The sequence below is a fragment of the Stegodyphus dumicola genome, chromosome 1, assembly GCF_044657685.1.
Source record: "Stegodyphus dumicola isolate Sdum_Otavi_A_Nest chromosome 1, ASM4465768v1".
Classification (NCBI taxonomy): Eukaryota; Metazoa; Arthropoda; class Arachnida; order Araneae; family Eresidae; genus Stegodyphus; species Stegodyphus dumicola.
In genome coordinates, this window is record NC_140768.1 from 137737620 (window position 1) to 137750709 (window position 13090).

Consider the following 13090-nt stretch of genomic DNA (forward strand, 5'->3'; position numbering starts at 1 on the left):
GGTGTAAAACTATTTCTGAATTCAAAGAGAAATTAAAAATTTATGAGAAAATCCGCGTTCCAGATAGAAAGAATAAGGGTTATTCAAATACTAACACACAAAATAAAGCATGCGCTATATCTAATAAGAGTAAAGAACCAAGGTGTTATAACTGTGGATGTATAGGGCGCGTAATGTATGTGCATTCTTTACGCGCACGTGTAAAGCATACAAAAAAAAACGTTTGTGGCTTTGAGGTCCGGATTATAGATCATTCCGGATAATGGACGTCCGGATTACGGACTTTGCACTGTAGTATCATAATAAAGTCCTTCATCTTATTCTGTAAATAAAATAGCTATTATGAGGCCCTACCAAATTTTATACCAAAAAATGTAGTCAAAAAAGGGGTCGGGAGGTCTTATTTTTAAGTAAATACAATTTTTTTAAAACATATTTTAATAAAATTATCTTGAAAATTATACCAACAGGCTTTTCCTTTTCTCTTGCATTACACTTCTTCAGATGTTTTTGAAGTTTTGACTCATAGCAGAAACTGAAACATAAAAAAATCCCACTTTTGATAAATAATGAAATTAAGAATATAAAAATCATAACATATAGATCTTACTTACATATTTACTACTGATACACATTATAACATTGCAGATATGAAGAGCTGAAAGAAACTAAGAGGAAGGCATTCACAAGAATCACTTCATAAAATTTAAACTGAGCATGGCATGGCATCATTTTGTGCCATGATAATATTCACATGGAAACATTCACTGAATGTTTAAACTATCAGCCAATGTCAATTACCTGAAGCAACATATACATATGAAATATATATCTGCATACACAATATGGAAGGTGTTAAAGTACAAAAGACCACATTATAAAATCCAATTCCAATTTAATAATATCCTTAAATTAATATTTGATTCTGTTAAAAAAATATAAACCCAGTATGAAATTACCTCCAATTAGCAATGACTATCCTTGAAGGTAACATTCAATAAAATAAATTTTGGCATTTACTTGTTAACTATCCAACTGGACAGGCCGCATATATATGGAGCAGAATATTTGTTGTAACATCCTTTTCCTTAATATCTTTCAAAATCTTGATATATATCCAAGAAATCAAAGCAATATATTAAAAGAAAAAAGTTCTACATATAAAGTTGGAGGTTTAAAGCAGCCACTTTGCACAGTCTCCAAAATTGGATGATTAGTCACCAGAACCAAAACTTAATCTGTGGATTTTTAATATGCAGCATATTTAATTTTCAAATTTTTGATTGCAATGTTGTCGTTGATTCAATATTTTTTCTCGTATAAAATATTTATCATTTTAAATTTATAATCAGTTGGAAAAGAAATGATAATTGCAATATTTATAACATGCAACATATTTGATTTTAATGCTCAGTTTAAACTGTATGATATCGATAAATTTTCACCCCTTAAAATATTGATGATTTTTAATTTTCCACCATATAGAAAATAAGCAGTAGTTTCTTCATGATATCATTCATTCTTTCACATAGATTCCCCTTCTTCAAAATATTAACTGCATTTGACATACCATAACCAAAAAAGAAAGAAGGTTTCCCCCCCCCTTTAAGACCATGGAAATTGGCATACTGAGTAAATGTATTTAACATACCATTAACCAAAAAAGATGGAAGGTCCCCCCCCCCTCAAGAGCATGGAAACTGGCATACTGAGTAACAGTGTAAAAATGGTCACAAAGTTATTTGGAGGCGAAGTATTTGGTGGGGTGGGGATTCTTAATACTGATAATTTAAGATTCCAGGATTCTTTTTCTCACTCCCTTGTACTTCATATGCTTTTAGGCTGAAGAATTGTTTTTTAAAAGATAGTGCAGCCAGTTATAACAAAACTTTTGAGCTCAGTGTGCCAAAATTTGGAAAAGCCCAAGCTTAACTCTGGTGTTGAGTCACACACAAAAGCATTCATCTGCTTAGTATGTACTCAAACAAACCTGAGGTAAGCACAGCACATTGTTGACAATGAGAGGGCCATTGCAAAAGAACAATATTTTTATTTTATGGAATTTTTTGCCTCCATTGATCGCTGTGGAAATGCATGATGCACATCATCCAAAATGGGTTTGAGTTCACTATGACACACGTGTCATAAGTTTGCCATTATTTGTGTAGGCAGCGAACTAGGGTGAAAAATTAAAAAATATTAATATTGGATTCTATAATAGCAGCACCTGCTGACTTATGGATTCTACAAAGATAAATAGATGTTATTTTCCACTACACATTACTTTATTCCTCCCCCCCTAAAGTTACCTTAGTGTTTTTGTAGTTTTTTCAAAATTGATTTTAAATGCTGCCAAATTTCAACAAAATGCTTAAGGTGACAGCTTTAAAAAGGAAGTCCTTACATTTTAAAAAATTGTTCATAGCTTTTAAATCATGTTAAAAAAGTGATGTTTTTCACCAGCTTTACTATTTTTAACTCTTCTTTAATTGTGATGCATATAACAGGTATGTGTTTATAATACTGAGCATTTTGATTTAAAAGGTGAAACTAATGAACCTTAAATTATTGAAGACATTTATCATGAACAGAATATGGATACAAAATCATTCAGTTCTGAAAGCAAAAATGGACTCAGCAAAATAGACATGGCAGTTGTCTCTGTTGAAGCAAATATAGTATGATTTTAAAATATAAATAAATAGATAAAATAAAAACATTTGGTAATATTTAACAGTGACAAATCTGCATTTAACAAATTTTTAAATGTTGATATAAAAGTGTTAATAATTCTCCCAAATTTAAAATTAAGCAGAGCTGCATTAAGGACTTTATTAAAAATAATTACATTTCTACTGTATATGTGTTTAAAATATACAAGAAGTAGGTCACTTTATAAATACAACTAAAAATTTAAGCATTCTGTAAAGTTTATAAAACTGAAATAGATGCACTCATGATCTGATAATAATTTTCATCAACACACTGATTAGTGCTAAACTGGAAATTAATTTATTTTTGAGCATAAATGAGATAGGCGATAATTGGCCTACGGGTGAAGTGCAGAATTGGCCACTTATTTGGCGTGTTATGTTTGACCCTTTTTATCATAGTAAGAGGAATTATATTTTTTCAATTTCCTTTGACCTTATAAGTGAAAATACATCGATCTGTACATAGACAAAGTCAAGGCAGTGTGCAATGCTAAATTTGTGCAATTCTCTGATGTTTTTTAAAGTGAAAATAGGTTGATGTGTGCATGGATAGCGAGTTTGTGCAATTGTTAAAAACATGCCAAGCAGTGGGTGATTCTGCACTTTCCCCTTGGCACTCTCCCTTATAGTTTTTAAATGTTAACATGTGCTTATAAGATAGTTGGTTGGTTTGATTATGACAAACCACATGACAGCTACCTGCTTAAGAAGAGGGCTGCCTTTGTGGAGAAATCTGTATGGGAAACCAGCTGGCATCCAAATTACAACATGGAGAAAACTACGAAAATTTCCTTGCAGCTAATCCATTCACCAGAATTTCAGCGTCAAACTACTAACTTTCTGCAATTTTACAATTCAATCACCTTATAAGGTAGATATGGTTTATTTCTTTAGCCATGCATTTGAGTACAGTTTGCATTATACTCAGGCCAATATAAAAAACTTAAATTGTGAACTTTATAAATACAATACTATTAAAAAAAACTGCTAATTACTGGAATAAACATTTTTTTTTCAAACACTTACTGGGAAGAATCAAGTGGACATGGTACTCTGGCACCTTTCTTTTCATTCTAAAATGATATCAAAACAAAAATTACAATTTTACACCGCACTATATTAAAATGAGATTCTAATTTTAAACTGTCATATATTAATAATTTACTGATAATGAATAACTTCGGCATATTTTTCACTCTACCAGAAACGTAAAATGATACTTTTACCAGATCAGATCCTAAATGAGAATGATGAGGACAAAAATTCATTCCATTCCCAGTTTTCATGCGACAGAGTCTTTTTTTTCGCTCTAAGAAGAAAGAACAAACGTTCTCCTCCTCTGCAGACCGTTTACTCATTTTGAATTTATGCGATTTTGGTAGTCAATCAAACTTTATTAAAATAAAGACATCAAATTTGAAATAATTGTAATGAAACTTTTCATTTATTTTAATCATTTATTATTCATTCTTAGATTACTGTTATTAAAAAAAGCAAAAGATTTTTATCAACACACGTGAATTATTGATAAAATTACGATATGAAAATAATGTCAAAAAACATAAATAGTCCATTTACAAAACAAACACACACGGTAAGAGGTAAAAATTAAATAACAAAACTAGACATTAATTGGGTTTGCATACTGAGCTACGTCGTTTGGCCCATTGGTCTCAAACCAAGGTTCTTTAAGATACTAAGGTTAGGCCAGGAACGGAAAAAGCGTGCCATTGGTTGCTGGTAGTGACGTCACCCGGGAGACAAGACGCATCGGCCGACGCGTCTGCTACATGATTTTGGTAATGGAAAAAATGTAAACTAAAGCAAAATGATCATTTTATATGTGGTAGATACACCGGAAATACCGGGTTAATACTTTCCGATTAAGTATTTTGTTAAAGAAAATGTTTATTTTATGCACAGAATTCGTACGAATGCTGAAAATAATTGTAAACATTAAATTCTTTTCGTAAAGGAAAGCATTAGAAAATGAAAAACGTTATTTAAGTTAATTAAGGGAAATAAATATTGTAAAACAAGGTATTTTTCAATATATTTTCGTAGTATTGTTTGCACTAAATAAATCTTGTTGAACAGAACGCATGATGGCATAACTGCTAAGACCATGGCAAAAACATAATCAAAAAGTATTATTCTATTTATTTTCATTGCTCATGCACTTTTTTTAATACAAATGAACTTTGACATTCCATGAGAAATATATGATCGTGATTTTCAGTTTAAATTACTAATCTCAAGCAAAAATATATATAAAGAGATTTGACTTAACAAATTCATATTTAAATACCATAAAATTCTACAAATGTCTTAATATCCGTCATTATACTTTTAAATAGTATACTTATCACATTCTTTTTAAAGTGAAAATGCACTTCATACTGATTCACTTCAGATTTTAGCAGAAGTGCGTATATTTTCAGTATAATCTAAAAGTACTCTTATAATCCCTTCACTCCCAAGATTTCTATATAACATTTATCCTGACGTGATTAATTGCTACAGTAAATAATCTTCGATATTGGCATCCTGTTCTTCCTTCCATACATTAAAAATGGAACAATTAAAATACATTTTCTTACACATATACGCACAATAATAATAATAATAAACTTGCCCTACATCTTAGTTTCGGCCCACCAGCGGCCGAGCGGTAAAGTCGCTGAACACTGGTAGTTCGGTTCGAATTCCGCGAACGGGCTGGCTGCATGGGTGTTTTCGTGGTTTTCCTCATGTGTAACGTGTATACGAGCCAGTTTCCCTGAGAAAGTCCTCCACGAAGGCATCACAACGCAGATAGCCCTAGTGTGCTTTGCCATAATTAAATACACCACCACATCTTAATTTAAATTCAGCCTGTACATAAATTAAATATTTTAATTACTAATGTATTTTTATCAGGTTGTTTCTTAAAATACTTTTGTTATACTCGAAATATGCGTTCAATATTGAATTATTTTTCTTTCTCTTATAATTAAAAACAAGTTATATGGAATCAAAATTAAAACATATGCAGCAGTTAAATAACACTGAACAGAATATCTTACTTACTCTTTCGCTATTTGTATTGTAGCATTATACACAGATTTGTTTTCCTTCAGATTCAAGCATGTGTAAGTTATATCAATTAAATTACATCACACATACCTGTATGCATCAGTTAAATAACACTGAAGGAAATATGTCACTCACTCATTCGATGTTTGCATCATAGTGTGGTCGAGAAATTGTTCTTTCGTCACGGTGAGGCATGTATCAGTTTACTTAGTTCGCAAAGCTTAACCCAGACGCTGCTTCAATACATAGAATTCCGTTTGGGATGTAAAGAAAGTAACCAAAACATGTGAATGAAGTTGGATACGCGAATTTATTAACTAATCATTCAGGTACTCAGTATTGGTAAACATGACACTGAGTTTAAATATCTCACTACGATGTAAGTCTCATACACAAAATGAAGATTATGATAAAAAAATGATTTAAAATGAAAAATTTTTCAATTTAAATGTAAAATAGGAGTAAAGTGAAAAATAAATGTAAAATTACATCACAGTTATGTATGAAAACTATTAAACTTCATTAAAAAAATAGTTATTTTATCTGGTTGTAAAGAGTGTTTTCCGAATTAACAACACAAATCAAATCAAACTGTTAATGCAACGAAAGTAAACAAACGCCAAGAACTAACGCTGTCACCCACATGACGTCATGCGTATGTGGCTTAACTTTCTCCCTGCACTGCGCATCGCTCTTGGGCCCCCCCTGGTCTCAAACTGGGAGCCCGCGGGCTGCCGAAGTAATTTTATGCAGCTCGAAAATACATTTTCTTTAAATTAATTAGTATTACTATGACAGGAATTTCAAGTAAAATTTTAACATTTTAATGGTTTGGAGTCCAGTTTCACATTATTTTGATTACCGAAAACGATTATGAGTAATTCTCGGGAAGATTTAGAAATCTTATTCAAAGGTCTGAAGCTACAAATGTGATCAACTTTTATTATTACTTGTCAAAAGATTACAATTCTAATAGTTACGAGTTTTTGCAAGATTAATAATAACTTTATTTGGAAATACATTTACATGAGAAGAGTACCAATTTAGAACTCAAACAACAAAAATCAGTGTTAGATTTTCAAATTTTTACAGGACTAGTTTCGATGGTTTTACCGAACCATCATCATCAGCAAAATGATATTTTGCGCTTTTGCAGTGACGGAGCTGAAGTATTGACCCTTTTGCTGGAATATCTTTTACAAATAATGCAAAATCCCAGGCTGGATGAAACTGTTCTTTGTCCAGATATTAACCACAATCTTTTTCGTAGAAAATTTAAGAAAGGAAGAAACGCCGACGTGTCCTTTAATTTGATGTTCTTCCATTACTATGCTTTTGATAAGAGGATGTTGGATAAGGTTCGGAGAACAGCCTTAACGCCAAAACGGGGAGAAACAACTTATTATGGTAGGCCAAGTTATGGTTGTCATACGATGACGTACTTCTTCTAGGTTCTAGGAGGACAGCGTGATACTTTTTCCCTGCTAAGGGATTATGCGTAGCAGCAGATCGGGATAGTATCCCGGGGATACGTATTCGGAAAATATTATTATGTTTGCTGTTTGCTTATCAAGCAAAGAGTATTCAATTAGAAATAGCACATAATTGAATAAAATATAAAATATTGATAATATATGTAAAAATAAGTGTCTTGCGTCTGTAAATGGTTATTTAATGCTTTAATTTCTGTTTTCATTTGCTTTTTTATGCTTCCCTGTACTCATCGATGTTCAAACATGGTTTATTCTATAGCCTTTTTAGTATTTATTTTATGTGCATTGATTGCAAGTAATCTATAAACATTTTCTTGTACTTTCTTTCTTTCTTCCGAGGAGGTTCAACGCAGTGGTTATTAAGACGGTCGGTGGTTTTCTCAGACGAAAATTTTCAAAGAGGAATGCATTAAAGTCTTGATTGTGCAAAACACATCTTTGAAGCTAAATGTATTTTAAGAAGTACAAAATATGTAAACAAGATTTTGTCCCTTCCCCCAAATCAGTCATTTAAACTATTCCAACCGTTCAGGAAAACGAAAAACATTGCGAACATAAAAATCTGCTTTTCTTTATATATACTTTAATATAAGGAAATGTATTCCTTCTTTTTATATATATAAGAAAAGGAACCCATTTTTCCTTGTAATCTTTTGAAAGTCGCTAACGCTTAAAAAATGATATACTACGCCAAGTAACTTGCCTTAAAAAAAAAAAAAAAAAAAAAAAAAAAAAAAAGATTCACTACAACATTTTAGGCAGTTCGCGTATGTAGAATTCGTTCTTTTCGATTGACGACGTTCAAATGACGGATCCGAAAACTCAATGCGCATGCTTGGTTAATGTTGGTCCGAATAGGTGATCGCACCATTGGCCTCAGACAAGTGAGCATAAGCAACAACAACGACAAAAGTTTCTGAAAACTTTAAGCAGCAAAATGTAGCCAAATTGATTCTTCCACGTCATTGACTTTATCTTTTTTTTTTTATGAATTTAATTTTTCTCTTTTCCCTTTTTCTTCACTTCGTCGGCTGATGGCGACCACTTGAAATAATCGTACTCCATCTGCTTATGCTCTTTCGTTTTTTTATATAGATATTTGATTGACGGACACAAACTAAAAGGGAGCTTTCGCGCCTTGAAGCTCTAAATATAATCGTAGTAGCTCTTTGAAGATTACTTTGTAACATCATGCACAGAACTTTGGCACATGCCAAACTCCAAGGTCCGTAGAACCTTCTACGGACCTTGGCCAAACTCGGCTTATTCATGCATGCCTCACAATGGTTTTATAAGTGATTATTCCGTATTTATTTACTTCAACTTTAACTTAAACATCTGATTTGCTTTCAAAATAAGGAATGGGAAGATACTCGGTAGTCAGATGAGATTGACAAATTGTTTTGAAAGTTTCAGATTTAAAGTACTGTTTTCTAAATTTCATCATGCACGAAGCGTACGAAGTTATGCCTATTGTTCAAAAATTGCCTCCTGGATTGTCAATAGAGACAATTTCTGCTTACGGTAGGAAACGTGCTTATTACATTTTCTCCTGCATTAGCTTTAATTTTATCATAATGAGCTTTCTGTTAACATCTAAGTTGATATTCACATTATAATCAACGTCTGATAAAGTAATTAAATTGCGAAAAATGCTAATGAAGCTTTCAGTACAAGCGTTCATCCATTTGATATGAGATAAATAAACGTGATTTTTATGACAGGTAAATTTAGTATGTGAAATCGCCAGCAGCCTGCAAAGAAATAATGTCAGTGGCGAAGAACGTAACAACAAGAATGCTTTTAATTCGTTGTGTTTTTCTCTACTGAAAAAGTGAACGGGGGGGAGGAGATGGTGAATTGTTGTGAACTGCATTTTAATTTGGGTGCGAATGTAGAGTCATTATGCTTATTTCGTGAGCAGAAATTATGAAAAGTAGTTATGTTGTCTGTAGTGTAGAAACACGTGAGAAGAACGCATTTAATTCTCAACCTTTCTAATATGTGCATGTTTTGAATATGTTTCACAAATTAATGTGTTTCAAATTCATAGATAAATACACCTGTTTGGTAAAAAGTCGGTCTTTATTTCATGGTACGTTATCAGGTTCGTGTAAAGATTTTGTCTTTTAAGTTGTGTGCAGTGACCAGTTGAAATGAATATGTCTGTACCAGAGATTTCCAACCTTATTCTTTCATTGAACCCCTTTAAAAGAATGTTTTTTTTCATCGAGTGTTACATTTTTGTCTATAATTTTTTTAATCTATATATTTTTGTCTATATATATAATGTATAGTATACAACATAATTGTAATACAAATAATTGGACATAAATAACTGAAAGGAAAGAATTAGAATATGAACGACAGTTTTGAACAAATGATTAACTAGATCTGTGTTTTATTACTTTTGACATTATTATTAATATTTTTAGTTTTACAAATATAAAACAGTTTTCAGAAAAAAGACCACGGATTCTGATTGAACAGAATTAGTTTTAATTAATATAGTGGCTGTATTTTATGTATTGATGCAATTGTTTTAAATATTTGGCTTAAAATTTCATAATTTTTAAATCACTTTGTTAAGCAAAAGCAACTTGTTTCTTGTTTTTCATAGTAAATTCATTGATCTGAATAAAGCCTGCTTCTACTAAATAAAAAGGAAAAACTATAATCTTGTTCGCTAACAACTTTTAAATTCCAAAACTTACATCCGTGTTTTGAATATCCTCCTTCAATGCAATCAATTCTTTTTTGCATCATAACATCAAAACGGTAAAAATATATTTACGGGTGTCCCTTGCCGAAACGTGCCAATTTTTGGCAGTACATGGATGCCGAGTTTCGCTACACAAAGCCAAAATAACAAGACAAAGAATTGTGCAGTCTTGGTATCCATGTACACATCGACCTATTTTCACTTAAAAAAAATCTCAAAATTGCACAAAAATGGCATTGCTTACTCCATTGACTTTCTTTATCCACGTACATATCGACCTATTTAAAAAAACATCAGAGAATTGCACAAACTAGGCATTGCGAACGCCCTTGACTTTGTCCATGTACACATCAAACTATATTCACTTATAAAGTCAAAGGAGCAGCCAACAAAAAATATATAATCTCAATAAACTACATTTTAAATCAAACAATGAAATAAAAGAAGAAATTCATCTTTGCACTGCACAAAGGAAATATCCACTTTAAAAATACCGAAATATTATTTACGAATTAACACGTCTTCAGTCAATCAAAATTCCTTAACAGCATCCAAAAACTTACTAACATTATCTGAACTAGAATCTATATACTGGCGTCGCCACATAAATTCACAAAATAAGAGTAAAAAATATCCTTTGTAGCGACGTTCAACCATATGCATTTCCTTCCTACAAACGGGACACCTAATAATGGCTACTAAGTAAACCTTCATTTAGACACCAGTCAAGTAATGCTCTTTTCCCCTTTCTTTCCAAATCGTACAGAAATTTCAAATTAATCTTACCACATTCAGCCATTTTACTGCCTAAACTACAAAACAAGCAATATACTTCCTAACTAACACACATCACAAGCCCTTACGAATTTACCTCAATTGTGCAACCGATTATGTCATAATAGGATTTCCATACCATTGAACTACTCAGGCTACCATAAATGAAACAACAACTTGGTGATAAATGAAACGACAACTTCGTGATAAATGAAACAACAACTTCGCGATAATACAAAGGGTATAATTTGGTCTTAATGGGTCTACTCTAACCCATCAAGACCAAATGTATTGCAATTCAGTGAGTCATCCTGGCATATCCAAATTTTCATTATCTTGAAGTAAACATTAAAAAATTTTTTAATTTTGCACTCGGCTTACTTGACAGTACGTCATCTGACAAAGTTTTGTGTTCTTTGTATTTTTTTTCAGTATTCTTGTATTTTACCTTTTTATATTATACATTTGCATAAAAAATTTGCATCTATTAAAAATATTAATGATTTTTAAAAATTACAGTGTATCCCCCTCTTATATTTTTATACCATTTCTTCCTTATTACATGATGTAATTTTATATCAATAAACAATTAATTATCAATTTTGCAATAATATATATAAATTTATGTGATAAATGGCATCTTTAAAATGCTGATCAATTGCCAGTGCATATTTGGCTGTCGACAACCAAGGGATCAATGCTGATCTTGCTGGGAACCCCTTGTCTAATACTGTAATTATCACTGGATTGATATGAGCAGAAATTTAATTGAAACACAAGCAACTACTCTAATTTTTAAAGCAGTCTTCTGCTTTTTTAATTTGACTTAATGTTAAAGCAGTTGATGCAGATATTCAGAAACTGTTATATGTAATATAATTAAAACTAAATACTATTTTGTTATGCTAACATAAGAATATTTATTGAGCTGCATTTTTCTTAATACATCACAGAATGCATCTAACAGTATTTTGTTATTGGATACATTTTGCAATATATTTATAGTTTACAAGATTAAAAATAGAGTATTCTTCTGTTTACTCTGCTTTGTGACAGAGATTCATAGTGATATGGATATCGACTTCCTGATGTCGATGAAGGCTTTGCTGGGGTTGGCAGTATTTAAATGTTGATGGCGGTCATTTGAGGAGCTAGAGTTCAAATAAATAAAATATGTAATCATTATTTAATTTCATTTGATGTACTGTGAAACCTCGGTTCACGAATTTAATTCTTTTCTGAAGTCTGTTTATAAATTGAATTTTCCTCATAAAAATTTATGTAAAATAGATAAAGTAATTCCCAGGTCATAGGTGATTACTTATTTAAATTTGACTAGAGTATTTGGTACTATTTGCTTTCGAGGGTCGTAAAAAATCACCAAACTATTGTTGATGCCAGTGCTGCCAAAAGTAATTGCGGCAACCCTAATGCAAGAAAGGAAGTATAATAATAAATAACTATCTAAATATTTATGTTTTAATTTAGATGAAAGGTTAATTTCATATAATATTTTGCTACTGAGTTATTGCTAAAGCATAATGTCATCTCGTTGGTTGTTCAAACATAATTTTCTATAATGAATGATGCCTTTTCTTTGAAAACATTTTCGGTAAAGTGCAGAATCGCCCGCTTATTTCTTTGCCGCTTTTTACAAGGGTAAAAACAATTGAAATTTTGTCAATTTTCTTTTACTTTTTAAGTGACAATAGGTGGATGTGTACATAGATAAAGTCAAGGGTATGTGCAGTGCCATTTTTGTGCAATTCTGGGATTTTTTTTTTTTAAGTGAAAATAAGTTGATGTGTACATGGATACTGTGTACAGTCAAAAGTCGTTAATCTGGACTCGTCGGGACTTCGGCGATTCCGGATTATATATCATCGGTTTAAATCAGGTAAGATGGCATGCAGAAATTATAAAATTAAAAATATAAAACCATAATGTATGAAACAAAGAACAATTATGATCTAAAGGGTATCAAAATTTACAAAAAAAAAAAAAAAAAAAAACTTAATATTTATTTGTTTACTATACTTTCTTCGCTATCGGAAGCGAATTATAATGACGAGGAATTTGATTTAAATCATATCAAAGACGGAGTACATCAAGATGAAATAATTTAGTAAGGAATTATAAGCCAAATAAAATAAATACATGTGCCCTGAAGTTAAGGATAGTGCTGACAGATCAACTTCCAATTCATTGCACGCCGCGACGTTTCCCTCCCCAGCAGAGCAGCGTGAAATTGATAAACAGATTTCAGAATGGTTAGAGAAACAAAGGATATGCCTTTATCCATTTTTTGCAGC

At 31.5% G+C, this 13090-nt stretch overlaps 2 protein-coding genes across 9 annotated transcripts in view; one reads left to right on the top strand and one right to left on the bottom strand.

Moving 5' to 3' along the window:
- LOC118196360 (tRNA:m(4)X modification enzyme TRM13 homolog) overlaps positions 1-4379 on the bottom strand; it is a 51595-nt gene extending 47216 nt beyond the window's left edge. For 2 of the 5 annotated variants that reach the window (XM_035367798.2, XM_035367797.2), the window contains exons 1-3: positions 3941-4352; positions 3741-3787; positions 469-535 (exon numbers count right to left, since the gene is read on the bottom strand). In XM_035367798.2, the coding sequence (XP_035223689.2) occupies positions 469-535; positions 3741-3787; positions 3941-4072 (246 nt within the window). In that variant the 5' untranslated portion in view covers positions 4073-4352. The other 3 variants (XM_035367801.2, XM_035367799.2, XM_035367800.2) reach the window with 3 other exon arrangements.
- A 4046-nt stretch (positions 4380-8425) lies between these two features.
- Positions 8426-13090, top strand: part of Vps39 (vacuolar protein sorting 39) — a 150157-nt gene continuing 145492 nt past the window's right edge. The window contains exon 1 of one of the 4 annotated variants that reach the window (XM_085821308.1): positions 8426-8806. In XM_085821308.1, coding sequence (XP_085677434.1) covers positions 8728-8806 — 79 coding nt within the window. In that variant the 5' untranslated portion in view covers positions 8426-8727. The remainder of the gene's footprint in view (positions 8807-13090) is intronic. The other 3 variants (XM_085821303.1, XM_085821295.1, XM_085821297.1) reach the window with 3 other exon arrangements.